Here is an 18,567-nt window from a genome sequence, read left to right on the forward strand (position 1 = left end):
GGTATGGACACCAAACCATCAGAAAAGGTATGAGTCATAATTCCACTGAAGCCCTTAGCTAAGCCAAGCATGGCTCATTTAGACTGGGGGCAAAGTGGTGGGAGTGGGAGGAGCTGGTTGTGGAGGAGAGGTTCTAGGGAAGCAGGGAGGGGACTCTGGGGAGCTCAGGGAAGTGGCTCTTTACCAACCGGTACAGAAATCCTTCAACATGTCAACACTAATATTGCCATACTGGGGTGTGAGAAATACCAAGCATCCTTGAGTGAGAAGCTGAACCTCTTTTTTTTTTTTTTTTTTTGAGACAGAGCCTCGCTCGGTCGCCCAGGCTGGAGTGCAGTGGCTCGATCTCCGCTCACTGAAAGCTCCGTGTCCTGGGTTCACGGCATTCTCCTGCCTCGGCCTCCCAAGTAGCTGGGACTACAGGCGCCCGCCACCACGCCTGGCTAATTTTTTTGTATTTTTTTAGTAGAGACGGGGTTTCACCGTGTTAGCCAGGATGGTCGCGATCTCCTGACCTGGTGATCTGCCCGCCTCGGCCTCCCAAAGTACTGGGATTACAGGGAAGCTGAACCTCTTAACTAGTTTTTATAAAGACACTCCCACATGCCCCTGACTTTTGCCTTCTTTTCTGGCCACACCTCTGCTCGACTTAATATCCAGTACTTCCCAATCCAGAGCTGAGCCATTTTGCAGGTCTGTGGTGTGAATTGATCTACTTGTCATCAGCTTCCCTCTTGAAATAGCTTAGGTTTGCCCCCCTCTGATCTGATAAGGCCTTTACAATTACTTTACCTCATTTCCATTTTAAATGAGTCTGCTAGTAGCCTTTTCCTTCCTCTCTCCCTTCTTTCTTCCTCCCTCCTTTTCTTCTTTCTTTATTCTGGAAATCTAGAGTGATTTTTTTAAAAAAAGCAATTAGGATTATTTATTTCACTCCCTTAATTGAAATAGAGTTAATGACTGCCTATTTCTATTAAAACAAATACCAGACTCCTTTCTTTTGCCTGCAACACTGTATCTGCTCTGCACCTGTGAAGCTCGCCCGCTTCATTTTGCATCATTCTACACTTCAGCCTTCTTTATTGCAGACACAGAGGGCTTTCATTTTCCTGGACAAGCCATGTGCTTTTCTGGCTCCGAAGCCTCCCACAGGTTTTCCCTTCTGCCCATAACAATCTTCGTTCCCATTTGCTACCACAGTTCCCAATCTGCCTGCACCTCATTTTCCAAGCTGATTCCTCCTCAGCATTCATCTCTTGGCTTAAATGAAACTTTCTAATCTCCTAGACAATTCCAGTCTTCTACATATTCTTTCATAATAGGCTGGGTGGACTTTAATTCTGCCTAGCAGGGTACACATCACAGAGAGAACCCTCAATATCATATTTTAGAATGAATGGATAGAGGCTGAATTAATTTGATTCTCAGGCTTTCAGTAATTAATTTGATACTCAGTCTTTTAAGCTTTTTTCTTAATTGTGTGACCTGACAAATATCAGTACCTCTGTGTGCCTCTTCAGTTTACTCACCTGTTACGAGAGCTGTCTTTCCATTTTGAGAAGTCAGTGAGCTACTACAGCTAACAGTGCTGAGACCTCTCAGGCTCATTAAACTTTGAGCTTTATGCCTTTTTGCAAATGTTCTAGTTCCCAAAACAATATTTTCCAGCTAGTTGAGGCTCAGTTCTTTTTTTATAAACTAATAACCCAAGCTTGGCACTTCAGAGATTTAAAGCAATTTTAATATTCAGTGAAATATTAAACGGACTAGGAGTACCAGCTCCTGCAATTTCAAGCTGCAAGATCTTATGGAAGCTTTAAATTTTCTGCAAGTCTCAGCATCTTTTAAAATAATATTCTAAAACTGTAATTTAAAAATTCAAGGAGTTTGTACTAGATTTCAAGTGTCCAGCCTTTGTTTGCACTTTAGAGATCATAACAAAAGTCTACTGATGCAAATTTTTTTTTTTTTTTTTTTTTTTGAGACGGAGTCTCGCTCTGTCGCCCAGGCTGGAGTGCAGTGGCGCGATCTCGGCTCACTGCAAGCTCCGCCTCCCGGGTTCACGCCATTCTCCTGCCTCAGCCTCCCGAGTAGCTGGGACTACAGGCGCCCGCTACCACGCCCGGCTAATTTTTTGTATTTTTAGTAGAGATGGGGTTTCACCGTGTTAGCCAGGATGGTCTCGATCTCCTGACCTCGTGATCCCCCCGCCTCGGCCTCCCAAAGTGCTGGGATTACAGGCGTGAGCCACCGCGCCCGGCTACTGATGCAAATTTGCACACAGTTGCTGATAAAGGTGAAGTGAGAGAAGCTTTTTTCTGGAGCACCCCCAGCTTGCTACTTTATTTTCTTTTCTTTAAATTTTGGGTGGAGATGGATGAACAGGCCTTGCTTATACCTTGCATATCAAACACACCTTTCAGAAAACCAGACAAGCACTGGGAGACTCTTAATGCCTTTGTGTAACTTTGTTTCACTGAACTAAATAAATTTAGATGTAATTCAGCATTTGCAAATATGAATAAAAAGTTGTTTATTGGTCTTAGAAAACTGTTTTGGAATGTGGAACATTAAATTGCTTTATAGCAAGTTTATCTGTGACTCCTAAATTCTCTTGAATATAGCTATTAGAGTCATATGCTTATTTACTGGTAACCTGAGTTTACTAGTAAACAGGTCAATAGTATTGCTCAGACAAGAAAAGGAGGTAAATCACATTCGTTTATAATTAAATGAAATTTAGTTTCTATCCTCTAAACTTTATGATTATATTTTCATTTTCCTAGGTGATTTCAAAAGGTGTAATCATTCTTCATGGGCAACAGAAAATTGAGATCAACGAAAATGGTGAGACCTCTAATTTTAGCATATAATTTAATACAAATAGAATGCTTTAATTGGGATATATTTTACATTTTTCTTTAAAAGTCACAATCCTCCCATTTTAGGACTGTTTACTGCCCCCTAAACTACCCTTGGGGAACATGTAAAGACATGTGAATAGGCACAATGCCAAATGAAAAAATAATTACTTAATAGTGCATTAATTATATTCCAAACACTACTATAATGGGAAAGGGTCATTGTCCTTCCCTTTCTTTTCCAAGAACGACAGGTAAGTACTTTTACATTCAAACAAGAAGGGATTTTTAAAAAGAAACAAAAGTAGACTGAAGTTTGACGTAATAAGAAATGTTCAACTATTTCTTTCTTTTATAATTTATGGAATAGGTTATGAACTCCTCCTAGAAATGCTTTATAAATTAAATTTTGTGGGTTGGGGCAGTCTCTTTGGCAGTGGGTAGGATGGCTAGAAGCTCAGTGGAGGGTTTCTGCAAGATGACAGTCAGCTATCTCACCAAAGCACTTTTTCGGTTTGAAATTTTCTTTTCACAGGGAGGAAGGGCATATTTTCCATTTCTATAGACGTTAACCCTGAATTAGCGCCCTCAGTAGATATGCTTGTCTATAGCTTGCATCCTGGAGGAGAAATGGTCACTGATAGCACCCAATTCCTAATTGAGAAATGCTTCGAAAATCAGGTAGGTGCCAAAAATGATTCTTTTTTAATTTGGGGGAAAACTAAGGAGAACTTAAGAGACTGTTGGGTTTAAACTCCCAATTTTTCATAGAATTGCAAAATGAAAAATAAAAGAAAGCTATGGAGAAGTTAATATGTTGGATGATTGAAGAGTAGCAGGATTATAGCATTCACTTTGGATGTTGTTCCAAATCCAGTTGTTCCTAATAATAATATTATTAGGTGGGTAAAGCACAGAAAGCCCTTTTAACTTATGTGTGTTTTTAAAAAAGTTAAGAATAGTCTAAAAGATGATTCTTCTCATATGGCTTGCCATCCTTTTGCCCTTTTATTTTCATTTTCAGGTCAACTTAAATTTTTCTAAAGAAAAAAGTTTACCAGGATCCAATATCGATCTTCAAGTCTCAGCTGCTTCAACCTCTCTTTGTGCTCTTTGGGCTGTAGACCAGAGTGTATTGCTACTAAGGAATTATGGTCAGCTGTCAGCACAAACTGTGAGTGATTAAAACCATCTTTGTTTACCACCAACAGTATAGTTTTATGTCTTTACCTTTGGATAAAAACAGGGTACCTTAAATAAACTAGAGGAGAAAGAAGTTGTCCAGAGTTCCAGGCATAAAAAATATTTTAGGTTAGAAATCATGTACAATGACTCTACTCCAATTATACTGATTCTCTTATGGAAAAAATGAGCAACACTTTTAAAAATAAATAACAATTGCTAAAGGTCTACTATTTGACACTTGCTCTACTGAGTATTCCCGTATCTATTATTTAATTTTATTCTCATATTAATCAACCCTATAGAACTAATGCAGTATTCCCATTTTGATTAATGTCTGATCTTAGGCTCAGGGAGATTTAGTAAATTAACCGAGAACATTCTCTAACAATGTCCTTGAATGAGTCCTCAAAGAGTATTGAGCAGTGCCTTTATCTGGAATGTATTAAAATCCAGTTGAGCCTCATGGACTTTTTGTTAGTTTTAATGTGATTTAGCCAGCAATTATTTAACTGATTAAATAGTATTTCAAAGTTTTTACAGATCTAAGATCCTATACTTTCTCAATATGTGTTTATTTGGTATAGGTATGATGACAGTTCTACATAGGATATTCATAGGATTATATAGGTTATTTATATACTGCTTGTGGGGAAAAATGAATTGTTTTCTATGAAAAAATACAGTTGATTCTCTTCTACCATCTAGGTGTACAGTCAGCTATATTCCAGCGAACTACATGGCTATTACTTCAGAGGACTTAACTTAGAAGATGGCCTTAAAGTGCCGTGTCTTGAAGATGAACATATCCTTTACAATGGAATTTATTACACACCTGCATGGGCTGACTTTGGAAAAGATGGCTATGACCTTGTGAAGGTAAGGCAACTAAGTCTTAAAATGGTGAATATATGTGACAATATATAAATAAATAGAAATATTCATGGTGTGGGTTTTTAATCTCAGAATTCTTAGAGTACAAATTTACAATTAGTACTAATGTCTGAGAAATAATATCTCAAATAATGTTATAATAGCAAAAAGACTTTAATAAAGTTCTTATAGTTATAATTATATAATAGTTATAATATTATAAAGCTATAATATTCTATATAGTTATAATAAATTATAAAGTTATAATATATTTTTTAAAGTTGTATTAATATAATTTTATTTAAAAGTTTTAAAGTTATAATTATAAAGTTATAAGGTTATTATAATGTTATAATAAGGTTAAGTTATAAGGTTATTAGAACTTCATTATAAAACTATAATAATATTTTAAATAACTAATAATATTATAATATTAGGAAAAGAACTAATATGTGAGGGAATTATCAGCTTTCCTGACATAATATTATGTACATTATATACTGGTGTCTAATATAAATCCCCATTTTGCTCCTACATCTACCCTCGAATTTGATTTCTACTATTTTAAAGTATTCTACTATATTTAAAGTGTTTATAAGTGAGATACTATCCCTACTTAAAAATGCCAAATTCAAAGTAGTGAAAGTATAGTGGGATATGATATGAGATGTCTTTTTTTGTCCTCTCTTATTTAAAGGTTTTCATCAACAGCTCTTAATTAGGAAAATAGAGCAAAAGCCATTAGAATTAGAGAAACTAAGGAACTCAAAGACATGAAATTTAGGAAATGTCAGTGAAGTATCTCTAAATATATGACAATTAGAGATGGAGAAAGAAATAAGTGGAAATTGAAAATATACATAGAACAAAAAACCAGTCCAGACTGCTAGTCTTATGTTGTTATGTGATCTAAAATTGATTTTATCTTGAAAGGCAACAGGATTAAAGATTTTTACCAACTCTCACCTCCGGAAACCAGTATTGTGCAAGGATTCTAACCATCTTGACTCTACTGATTACATACCCTTAGGTAAGTCACAGTATAATGCGAAGGGCAGGTGACAGGTTATAATCTCTTAATGCTTTTAAACTGATTGGGAAAAGAAGGGAGGTGATTATTTTCTTTTGCTTTGTCTTTTAATTCATTTAATGTGCCTGTCATATCAGATGTTAGAAATACAGTGAGAATAATGCAGGTAAATCTTTATATTCATGAAGTTTACATTGAATTTGGGATGCAGACAATATACAAATGGCTGCATATTGTCATTTGTATATTTCTTGTGTTGCTGTAAAGAAATACTTGAGGCTGGGTAATCTACAAAGAAAATAGGGGCCAAGTGCGGTGGCTCACACCTATAATCCCAGCACTTTGGGAGGCTGAGGCAGGCAGATCACCTGAGGTCAGGAGTTTGAGACAAGCCCGGGTAACATGTTGAAACCCTGTTTCTACTAAAAATACAAAAAATTAGCCAGGCGTGGTGGTGCACGCCTCTAATCCCAGCTACTCGGGAGGCTGAGGCAGAAGAATCACTTGAACGCAGGAGGCAGAGGTTGCAGTGAGCCAAGATTGTGCCATTGCACTCCAGCTTGGGCAACAAGAGTGAAACTCCTTTTCAAAAAAAAAAAAAGACAGGAAGAAAATAGGTTAAATTGGCTCACAGTTTTGCAGGCTGTACAGCAAACTTGGTGCTGGTATCTGCTCGGTTTCTGGGGAGGCCTCAGAAAACTTACAGTCATGGTAAAAGACAAGGGGGAGCAAGTGTCTCACGTGGCCAGTATGGGAGCAAGAAGAGGAGAGGCGTCACACACTTTTAAACAATCAGATCTCACAAGAAGTCACTCACCATTGCAAGAACAGCACCAAGCAATGAAGGGTCTGCCCCCCATGACCCAAACACTTCCTGCCAGGCCCCACCTCCAACACTGGGGATAACAGTTCAACCTGAGATTTGAGGGGACAAATATTCAAACTATATCAATGGCATAATTTCAGATGGTATTAAGTGCTCTGATAGTTAATCTTTCCTGAATTATTGCTACATACCAAGCAACATTCTAAGCATTTTACAAATGTCAACCCATTTATTCATCACAGTCTATAGATTAGAAGCTATTATCTGCAATTTATCAATGAGAAAAATGAAGTTTAGGCAGGTTAAGTAACTTGTCCAATGCAACAGATGCTAAATAACAGAGATGGGATTATAATCCAGACGTTCTGATCCCAAAGACCATGTTTCTCTATCGTGAGTTACTATCTCTGAGAGAACTACTGTAAGGAAAATAAAACAAGATAAAGGAAAAGAGCAGAACATCAGGACGCTATTTTATTTTATTATTTTATTTTTTAATTATTATTATACTTTAAGTTTTAGGGTACATGTGTACAATGTGCAGGTTAGTTACATATGTATATATGTGCCATGCTGGTGCACTGCACCCACTAACTCGTCATCTAGCATTAGGTATATCTCCCAGTGCTATCCCTCCCCCCTCCCCCCACCCCACAACAGTCCCCAGAGTGTGATGTTCCCTTTCCTGTGTCCATGTGTTCTCATTGTTCAATTCCCACCTATGAGTGAGAATATGTGGTGTTTGGTTTTTTGTTCTTGCGATAGTTTACTGAGAATGATGATTTCCAATTTCATCTGTGTCCCTACAAAGGACAGGAACTCATCATTTTTTATGGCTGCATAGTATTCCATGGTGTATATGTGCCACATTTTCTTAATCCAGTTTATCATTGTTGGACATTTGGGTTGGTTCCAAGTCTTTGCTATTGTGAATAATGCTGCAATAAACATACGTGTGCATGTGTCTTTATAGCAGCATGATATATAGTCCTTTGGGTATATACCCAGTAATGGGATGGCTGGGTCAAATGGTATTTCTAGTTCTAGATCCCTGAGGAATCGCCACACTGACTTCCACAATGGTTGAACTAGTTTACAGTCCCACCAACAGTGTAAAAGTGTTCCTATTTCTCCACATCCTCTCCAGCACCTGTTGTTTCCTGACTTTTTAATGATTGCCATTCTAACTGGTGTGAGATGGTATCTCATTGTGGTTTTGATTTGCATTTCTCTGATGGCCAGTGATGGTGAGCATTTTTTCATGTGTTTTTTGGCTGCGTAAATGTCTTCTTTTGAGAAGTGTCTCTTCATGTCCTTTGCGCACTTTTTGATGGGGTTGTTTGTTTTTTTCTTGTAAATTTGTTTGAGTTCATTGTAGATTCTGGATATTAGCCCTTTGTCAGATGAGTAGGTTGTGAAAATTTTCTCCCATTTTGTAGGTTGCCTGTTCACTCTGATGGTAGCTTCTTTTGCTGTGCAGAAGCTCTTTAGTTTAATTAGGTCCCCTTTGTCAACTTTGGCTTTTGTTGCCATTGCTTTTGGTGTTTTAGACATGAAGTCCTTGCCCATGCCTATGTCCTGAATGGTAATGCCTAGGTTTTCTTCTAGGGTTTTTATGGTTTTAGGTCTAACATTTAAGTCTTTAATCCATCTTGAATTGATTTTTGTATAAGGTGTAAGGAAGGGATCCAGTTTCAGCTTTCTACATATGGCTAGCCAGTTTTGCCAGCACCATTTATTAAATAGGGAATCCTTTCGCCATTGCTTGTTTTTCTCAGGTTTGTCAAAGATCAGATAGTTGTAGATATGCGGAGTTATTTCTGAGGGCTCTGTTCTGTTCCATTGATGTATATCTCTGTTTTGGTACCAGTACCATGCTGTTTTGGTTACTGTAGCCTTGTAGTATAGTTTGAAGTCAGGTAGTGTGATGCCTCCAGCTTTGTTCTTTTGGCTCATGATTGACTTCGCGATGCAGGCTCTTTTTTGGTTCCATATGAACTTTAAAGTCGTTTTTTCCAATTCTGTGAAGAAAGTCATTCTTAGCTTGATGGGGATGACATTGAATCTGTAAATTACGTTGGGCAGTGTGGCCATTTTCACGATACTGATTCTTCCTACCCATGAGCATGGAATGTTCTTCCATTTGTTTGTATCCTCTTTTATTTCCTTGAGCAGTGGTTTGTAGTTCTCCTTGAAGAGGTCCTTCACATCCCTTGTAAGTTGGATTCCTAGGTATTTTATTCTCTTTGAAGCAATTGTGTATGGGAGTTCACTCATGATTTGGCTGTTTGTCTGTTGTTGGTGTATAAGAATGCTTGTGATTTTTGTACATTGATTTTGTATCCTGAGACTTTGCTGAAGTTGCTTATCAGCTTAAGGAGATTTTGGGCTGAGACAATGGGGTTTTCTAGATATACAATCATGTCGTCTGCAAACAGGGACAATTTGACTTCCTCTTTTCCTAATTGAATACCGTTTATTTCCTTCTCCTGCCTAATTGCCCTGGCCAGAACTTCCAACACTATGTTGAATAGGAGTGGTGAGAGAGGGCATCCCTGTCTTGTGCCGGTTTTCAAAGGGAATGCTTCCAGTTTTTGCCCATTCAGTATGATATTGGCTGTGGGTTTGTCATAGATAGCTCTTATTATTTTGAGATACGTCCCATCAATACCTAATTTATTGAGAGTTTTTAGCATGAAGGGTTGTTGAATTTTGTCAAAGGCCTTTTCTGCATCTATTGAGATAATCATGTGGTTTTTGTCTTTGATTCTGTTTATATGCTGGATTACATTTATTGATTTGCATATACTGAACCAGCCTTGCATCCCAGGGATGAAGCCCACTTGATCATGGTGGATAAGCTTTTTGATGTGCTGCTGGATTCGGTTTGCCAGTATTTTATCGAGGATTTTTGCATCAATGTTCATCAAGGATGTTGGTCTAAAATTCTCTTTTTTGGTTGTGTCTCTGCCCGGCTTTGGTATCAGGATGATGCTGGCCTCATAAAATGAGTTAGGGAGGATTCCCTCTTTTTCTATTGATTGGAATAGTTTCAGAAGGAATGGTACCAGTTCCTCTTTGTACCTCTGGTAGAATTCGGCTGTGAATCCATCTAGTCCTGGACTCTTTTTCGTTGGTAAGCTATTGATTATTGCCACAATTTCAGCTCCTGTTATTGGTCTATTCAGATTCAACTTCTTCCTGGTTTAGTCTTGGGAGAGTGTATATGTCAAGGAATTTATCCATTTCTTCTAGATTTTCTAGTTTATTTGCGTAGAGGTGTTTGTAGTATTCTCTGATGGTAGTTTGTATTTCTCTGGGATCGGTGGTGATATCCCCTTTATCATTTTTTATTGCATCTATTTGATTCTTCTCTCTTTTTTTCTTTATTAGTCTTGGTAGCGGTCTATCAATTTTGTTGATCCTTTCAAAAAACCAGCTCCTGCATTGGTTAATTTTTTGAAGGGTTTTTTGTGTCTCTATTTCCTTGAGTTCTGCTCTGATTTTAGTTATTTCTTGCCTTCTGCTAGCTTTTGAATGTGTCTGCTCTTGCTTTTCTAGTTCTTTTAATTGTGATGTTAGGGTGTCAATTTTGGATCTTTCCTGCTTTCTCTTGTGGGCATTTAGGGCTATAAATTTCCCTCTACACACTGCTTTGAATGTGTCCCAGAGATTCTGGTATGTTGTGTCTTTGTTCTCATTGGTTTCAAAGAACATCTTTATTTCTGCCTTCATTTCGTTATGTACCCAGTAGTCATTCAGGAGCAGGTTGTTCAGTTTCTATGTAGTTGAGCGGTTTTGAGTGAGTTTCTTAATCCTGAGTTCTAGTTTGATTGCACTGTGGTCTGAGAGATAGTTTGTTATAATTTCTGTTCTTTACATTTGCTGAGGAGAGCTTTACTTCCCAGTATGTGGTCAATTTTGGAACAGGTGTGGTGTGGTGCTGAAAAAAATGTATATTCTGTTGATTTGGGGTGGAGAGTTCTGTAGATGTCTATTAGGTCCGTGCAGAGCTGAGTTCAATTCCTGGGTATCCTTGTTGACTTTCTGTCTCGTTGATCTGTCTAATGTTGACAGTGGGGTGTTAAAGTCTCCCATTATTAATGTGTGGGAGTCTAAGTCTCTTTGTAGGTCACTCAGGACTTGCTTTATGAATCTTGGTGCTCCTGTATTGGGTGCATATATATTTAGGATAGTTAGCCCTTCATGTTGAATTGATCCGTTTACCATTATGTAATGGCCTTCTTTGTCTCTTTTGATCTTTGTTGGTTTAAAGTCTGTTTTATCAGAGACTAGTATCGCAACCCCTGCCTTTTTTTGTTTTCCATTTGCTTGGTAGATCTTCCTCCATCCTTTTATTTTGAGCCTATGTGTGTCTCTGCACATGAGATGGGTTTCCGGAATACAGCACACTGATGGGTCTTGACTGTTTATCCAATTTGCCAGTCTGTGTCTTTTAATTGGAGCATTTAGTCCATTTACATTTAAAGTTAATATTGTTATGTGTGAATTTGATCCTGTCATTATGATGTTAGCTGGTTATTTTGCTCGTTAGTTGATGCAGTTTCTTCCTAGTCTTGATGGTCTTTACATTTTGGCATGATTTTGCAGTGGCTGGTACCGGTTGTTCCTTTCCATGTTTAGCGCTTCCTTCAGGAGCTCTTTTAGGGCAGGCCTGGTGGTGACAAAATCTCTCAGCATTTGCTTGTCTGTAAAGTATTTTATTTCTCCTTCACTTATGAAGCTTAGTTCGGCTCGGTATGAAATTCTGGGTTGAAAATTCTTGTCTTTAAGAATGTTGAATATTGGCCCCCACTCTCTTCTTGCTTGTAGGGTTTCTGCCAAGAGATCCGCTGTTAGTCTGATGGGCTTCCCTTTGAGGGTAACCCGACCTTTCTCTCTGGCTGCCCTTAACATTTTTTCCTTCATTTCAACTTTGGTGAATCTGACAATTATGTGTCTTGGAGTTGCTCTTCTCGAGGAGTATCTTTGTGGTGTTCTCTGTATTTCCTGAATCTGAACATTGGCCTGTCTTGCTAGATTGGGGATGTTCTCCTGGATAATATCCTGCAGAGTGTTTTCCAACTTGGTTCCATTCTCCCCATCACTTTCAGGTACACCAGTCAGACGTAGATTTGGTCTTTTCACATAGTCCCATATTTCTTGGAGGCTTTGCTCATTTCTTTTTATTCTTTTTTCTCTCTACTTCCCTTCTCGCTTCATTTCATTCATTTCATCTTCCATTGCTGATACCCTTTCTTCCAGTTGATCGCATCGGCTCCTGAGCCTTCTGCATTCTTCACATAGATCTCGAGCCTTGGTTTTTAGCTCCATCAGCTCCTTTAAGCACTTCTCTGTGTTGGTTATTCTAGTTATGCATTCTTCTAAATTTTCTTCAAAGTTTTCAACTTCTTTGCCTTTGTTTTGAATGTCCTCCTGTAGCTCAGAGTAATTTGATCGTCTGAAGCCTTCTTCTCTCAGCTCGTCAAAGTCATTCTCCATCCAGCTTTGTTCCGTTGCTGGTGAGGAACTGCGTTCCTTTGGAGCAGGAGAGGCACTCTGCTTTTTAGAGTTTCCAGTTTTTCTGTTCTGTTTTTTCCCCATCTTTGTGGTTTTATCTACTTTTGGTCTTTGATGATGGTGATGTACAGATGGGTTTTTGGTGTGGATGTCCTTTCTGTTTGTTAGTTTTCCTTCTAACAGACAGGACCGTCAGCTGCAGGTCTGTTGGAATACCCTGCCGTGTGAGGTGTCAGTGTGCCCCTGCTGGGGGGTGCCTCCCAGTTAGGCTGCTCAAGGGTCAGGGGTCAGGGACCCACTTGAGGAGGCAGTCTGCCCGTTCTCAGCTCTCCAGCTGCATGCTGGGAGAACCACTGCTCTCTTCAAAGCTGTCAGACAGGGACATTTAAGTCTGCAGAGGTTACTGCTGTCTTTTTGTTTGTCTGTGCCCTGCCCCCAGAGGTGGAGCCTACAGAGGCACGCAGGCCTCCTTGAGCTGTGGTGGGCTCCACCCAGTTCGAGCTTCCTGGCTGCTTTGTTTACCTAAGCAAGCCTGGGCAATGGCGGGTGCCCCTCCCGCAGCCTCGCTGCCGCCTTGCAGTTTGATCTCAGACCGCTGTGCTGGCAACCAGCGAGACTCCGTGGGGTAGGACCCTCCAAGCCAGGTGCGGGATATAATCTCATGATGCGCCGTTTTTTAAGCCCGTCGGAAAAGCGCAGTATTCGGGTGGGAGTGACCCGATTTTCCAGGTGCCGTCCGTCACCCCTTTCTTTGACTCGGAAAGGGAACTCCCTGACCCCTTGCGCTTCCCAAGTGAGGCAATGCCTCGCCCTGCTTCGGCTCGCACACGGTGCACGCACCCACTGACCTGCGCCCACTGTCTGGCACTCCCTAGTGAGATGAACCCGGTACCTCAGATGGAAATGCAGAAATCACCGTCTTCTGCGTCGCTCATGCTGGGAGCTGTAGACCAGAGCTGTTCCTATTCGGCCATCTTGGCTCCTCCCCTCCACAGTCAGTAATTTTTTAAAAAATCCCTCACAGGTAAATTATCAGCCTCTATCTAAGCACGTACAATAATGAGACATTTTGATTACAGAACTGCTCTGCAATAAATGAGAGTTTTAACATAAAAATTGAAAGTACTCACTTTTCAATGTATATCTTCAACCAAAAATTTAGAGCAACCTTTCTCAACTGTTATATAAGAAAATTGCTTAATTGTTTAACTCCACAGAGAATGTTTCGAGAGACCATTTGATGCATAAATAGTACCATTCAGGTTACATAGGAGAGAATGGTACTATTTATGCATCAATAAATGTAATGTTAATTCATTACATTCAGTAGCTGTATTGGAGACTTAAAGATAATTCTGTTACAGAACTCCGGATGATAAGGGCTAATTTAAAGTTCCTAGCTTGTTTTTCTTTTCTTTAATTTTCTCAGAACTCTTAGAAGTAATCAGCCTGGTATCGTTCTATAGCAGTGGAAATTTGTGGTCCCCAAATGCTTGCTGTCAATAGGCACTTTGTCAATGGTGAACAGGAGATTATTTGATTATCTTTTTCACCAGTGCGTGATAGGGAGTGCTGAATTTTCATGCCTTGATATTTATATAATTTTCACTGGAGTCCACTTCAGTTAGGCAGACACCCATCCCTAAGGTCTCACTCCTATGTTTCTCAAAGATATTCTGCCTCATTACCAAAGCACATGAGCTCCTGGAAAGATAAATATCTAAATATTCTATAAAATACTGAATATTACCTCACTAATAACATGTGAGATGAGAGGCAAAGATTATGACTGTCAGGAATAACCAGAATTTGGGGCCAAATTGTCTTCATTGTAGGTCTAACAGAGACCGGATCCATCTTCTGGTTATTTATTCATTTTCCAAATGTGTAGGTATAATTGACAAGTCTAGCAATGATCAGAATTCCCACTGTGGCTCCTCGTGTGTGGAATAAACACATTGGAGTGGATGTGAAAAGGTTCTGCCTATCTTATCCTCAATGAACTAGAAGTTGCCATTATACTCACAGTTCCCTGAAAATAAACTCTTCCATGGCCTCCCCATTTCACTCCCTTCTGATTCCCAGTCTCAGAACAGAGCATCTCATTGGTCGAGCCTGTCATTTACCTGCCCCCTGGATTCAAGGTAATCTGGGAATGGAGTCTTCTAACTTCTTTACTGGAAGTGAAACGCAAATGTTGGGAAATTACCAAAGTATATGACAAGTCTACAAATGGCCTGAGGTAAAGATGTACACTCTTTTATAAGCCTTAACAAATGTGTGGCAAGATGATCAGGGATTTAGAACAAGACACATTAAGGGACTAATTCCAAGGAAGTTGAGGAATGAAATTATATTAAAGGGCTTGTTTCTGTCTCTTCTAGAGATATGTCTGGGAACCAAGGTACGGACTGGTAGTGGCTTTTGCAGAATACTTGTTTTCCATCCTTAGCAATAGGAGTTGTTTTCATTTAGACCTTTTAGGATCCAGGAAAGAAGTATATTTTCATTAACGTGCTTAAGAATAGTTTCACTGAATTGGAAGCTGAGAGTATTATCTGGCCATTTGGAGATTCCCACATCCAGGCCTCTGGGATAACACAGCCAAACTGTCAAGAAACAATACATTTAATGATATACTTTGGGGACAGGAGGATGAATGCAACTAAATGGATCTCATGGAGCCCCTCCATGTCCCACAATGCAGTCTTCACATTTCATGGAAGGAGAATGTTACCCTCCCACCACGTTCAAGTGGAACCATCTATGGATCAGATTCCTCAATTTGTGAAATTAAGACCACACAACTGGTAAAGAATCTTAAGGATCTACAGGCTTCACTGCAAGAAAAAAAAAGAAAAGGAATAAAAACATCCTAGTAACTTTTTAATATATTCCTTTACTCCTCAAGTTAGCAGGAGAGACCTAATACATTTCATCTCTCAATGTAGATGGCTTTGATAATTTATTTCAAGCAGGATCAGACTTTTTTTTTTTGCTTGTATCGATTGGTCTTGTACAGATTTATAGATTTTTATATTTAAAGAACAATATATTCTATGTAAATAACATGGATTTAGATGTAAAAATTCTGCTTGGCTCTTCTAAGATTATTTCTCCGAGCTTCTCACATACCTAATCTCCAAATAAGAAGGATCTAATAAAAATGAATGTCAAAAATATGAGGGCCCTTCATTGCATAACTTTTGTAACACTCAATAATTCATCCAATCAATTTTGATTAGGGTTGAAGTTCTGATTTCACTCTGATAAGAATGGATTTGCAATTCACAATTCCAGCAGAAAGAACAACCTGGAGCTAATTATCTCTAAGAATGACAGTATTACACACCAAGCCCTGTGAGTCTTCAAGGCCTAGCTAGTTCACAAAACATCTTTAATTTGTTTACTATACAAGTACTTTATTGATGTACCAGCACTCTTCACTATCAAAATATTGACGCAAAAGGTAGCCCTGTCTTCATATAAAATATAATTCATTATGGATCTTCCAGAATAAAAATCTATCCTAAAACAGTTGCTAAATGAACTTATTATGACAGCTTGTGTGTGTTTATTTGTGTAAACTCAATGTAACATTTTGGCAAAATATATATTGAACTATCCATCCTAAACATAATCTAATAGGGCTATTTTCTTCTTGAGATTACTTCTGCAACAAGTTAGCAAAACTATAGCAGAGATGGCCAGTTTTATTAGTACATCAAAAAATAGACCTATCAGAATAAAATTTTGGCCTGAATTCCTCATGTTATGTATTTAAATATTTAGACTAGGACTGGTCACTTTTAGATGTAATTCTTCCAAGGGTTCATATTTTTTTTGACTTGGCCTGGGAAGAGATAGAATTAAATATACAAGGAAACTTTAAGTAAATTTTGTTAACGTGTAATTCAATTTGATTAGAACAACAATTATTAAGCCAACACTTTACTTAGACACCTATACCCTGATTACAGAATGTGAATTGCAGCCATAATGCAAGAAAATTATATGACTATAATAACAAGGAGCACAATGGCTTAAAATTTTAAGCTAATATGGGCTGTGAACATGTCATCTACATTTTTGTGCCTTGAGCACTTGGATCAGTCCTTGGAACACATCTGACACTCTACGAGTGTTTTAAAATTTTATTTAATCTGAAAAGAATGAAGAAGGAATGAGTTCTGGTGTTCTATTGCACAGTATGATAACAATAGTTTACAGTAAGATTTAGCAAATTACAAAATAGCTAGATGAGAGGTTTTTGAATGTCTTCACCATAAAAAAAAAAAGATAAATGAATGAAGTACTGGTAACACTGCCCCAATATGATCATTATACTACATATATAGATGTGTGTGTGTGTGTGTATTGAAACATCAAATTGTACCCCCCCCACTTTTTTTTTAATTTTTGAGACAAAGTCTCACTCTGTCACCCAGGCTGGAGTGCAGTGGTATGATCTCGGTTCACTGCAACCTTCACCTCCCACGTTGAAGCAATTCTCCTGCCTCAGCCTCCCAAGTAGCTGGGATTACAGAGGCACACGCCACCATACCCAACTAATTTTTGTATTTTTAGTAGAGATGGGGTTTCACAATATTACCCAAGCTGGTCTTGAACTCCTGGGCTCTAGTGATCTGCCCACCTTGGCATCCCAAAGTGCTAGGATTACAGGTGTGAGCCACTGTGCCCCGCCAATTGTATCCTTTAAGTATGTACAATTACAATACTTTAAAAAAAGAAAAAAGAATAAAGGCAGTACAAGTTTTTATGACCAAAGCATAGTGTATAATCCTCTAAGATTTATAGACATTAGGGTTCTTAAGCCCTCACAGGCTCTACCAAAAGCTACTTGTTTGTTTCATAAGAGAAAATATTGGCCTAAAATAACCCTTGTGAAACTATCCAAAACTATCCGAAATATGGCAGCAAAGGGTAATACTCTCATACAAATTCTGATTGTTTATATTTTTTTCATTATTTTCTAGGATCCTCAAAACAATCGGACTTTTCAATGGCAAAATGTGACTTCTTTCCAAAATATTACCCAACGCTCGTTCCAACTGATTTCAGAACCAATGTTTGGAGATTACTGGATTGTTGTGAAAAGAAACTCAGGGAAGACAGTGACACACCAATTTGCTGTTAAAAGACATGGTAACCAGTTGCTATTTGTAGCTGTCCTATGTAGATGAAGAGTTTAAAGGATGGACCAACACAACATTTATGTTAGACTTAGGCAGGAGTAGGTGAAGCTAGAACTGATTTTCTTTGTCTCCCTTCCTTGACCTGGTTGGCTTCGTCATCAGCACTTTGCTGCTCCTCACTCCTTCCCCAGTATCCTTATTCTGATTCCTGCCTTCTTTTTCCCCCTAGAAAATATACATTTTTTCTAGAATCCCCACAGTCTCCTAGGAGAGATCTAAGAGATTGCAATAGAAAGAAAATGTGAGGCCGGGTGTGGTGGCTGCCTGTAATCCCAGCACTTTGAGAGACTGAGGTGAGTGGATCATGAGGTCAGGAGTTCGAGACCAGCCTCACCAACATGGTGAAACCCAGTCTCTACTAAAAATACAAAAATTAGCCCAGCGTGGTCGTGCATGCCTGTAATCCCAGCTACTCGGGAGGCTGAGGCAGGAGAATGGCTTGAACCCTGTAGGCAGAGGTTGCAGTGAGCCAAGATTGCACCACTGTACTCCAGCCTGGGCAACAGAGTGAAACTCCGTCTCAAACAAACAAAAAGAAACAAAACGTGAAATTCTGAGGATAGGGAAAAGAAAAGAAAGAGGAAGAATTAATCATTAGTGAGACACCACCATGTAGAATGGTGCCACACAATTTGGGGCAAATGATACATAGCTCATACAGATGGAGGATACAAGGAATCATAGTAAGCTATACGACTGCAATAAGGTTTGCTTGCCTGTGATTGTGCAGGCTAACGTATATTTCTCTTCGTTTCCAGTGCTGCCCAAGTTTGAAGTTAACGGTCAATGCACCACAAACAGTAACTATTTCAAATGATGAATTCCAAGTGGATGTATGTGCTAAGTGAGTATTTATTCAGGAGATTTACCTTCACAAGAAAACACAAAGCTCAGAGAGAAGGAGAAGTGAGATTAACCATAAAACCTTAATTATTTATATGCTTACATTAATGTTATTAGAGAAGCAATGAATCCTCATTGTAGAAAATTTGAAAAATATAGAGAAAAACACAAGACATTACCTATTATTAATTTGACCAACTGCCATTAACATTGTAA

The 18,567-nt window shown here is 38.7% G+C and overlaps 2 protein-coding genes across 3 annotated transcripts in view; both read left to right on the forward strand.

The window, feature by feature from the left end:
- Positions 1-14,553, forward strand: part of LOC107967437 (ovostatin-like) — a 46,811-nt gene extending 32,258 nt beyond the window's left edge. For both annotated transcript variants that reach the window (XM_063786297.1, XM_063786298.1), the window contains 6 exons: positions 2,787-2,847; positions 3,397-3,542; positions 3,886-4,035; positions 4,752-4,922; positions 5,850-5,946; positions 14,378-14,553. In XM_063786297.1, coding sequence (XP_063642367.1) covers positions 2,787-2,847; positions 3,397-3,542; positions 3,886-4,035; positions 4,752-4,922; positions 5,850-5,946; positions 14,378-14,538 — 786 coding nt within the window. In that variant the 3' untranslated portion in view covers positions 14,539-14,553. The remainder of the gene's footprint in view (positions 1-2,786; positions 2,848-3,396; positions 3,543-3,885; positions 4,036-4,751; positions 4,923-5,849; positions 5,947-14,377) is intronic.
- Positions 14,554-17,713: 3,160 nt separating this feature from the next.
- LOC465369 (ovostatin homolog 2) overlaps positions 17,714-18,567 on the forward strand; it is a 40,585-nt gene continuing 39,731 nt past the window's right edge. The window contains 2 exon segments of the mRNA XM_063786295.1: positions 17,714-17,801; positions 18,267-18,352. The gene's annotated coding sequence lies outside the window, so the exon portion shown is untranslated.

The sequence above is a fragment of the Pan troglodytes genome, chromosome 10, assembly GCF_028858775.2.
Source record: "Pan troglodytes isolate AG18354 chromosome 10, NHGRI_mPanTro3-v2.0_pri, whole genome shotgun sequence".
Taxonomy (NCBI): Eukaryota; Metazoa; Chordata; class Mammalia; order Primates; family Hominidae; genus Pan; species Pan troglodytes.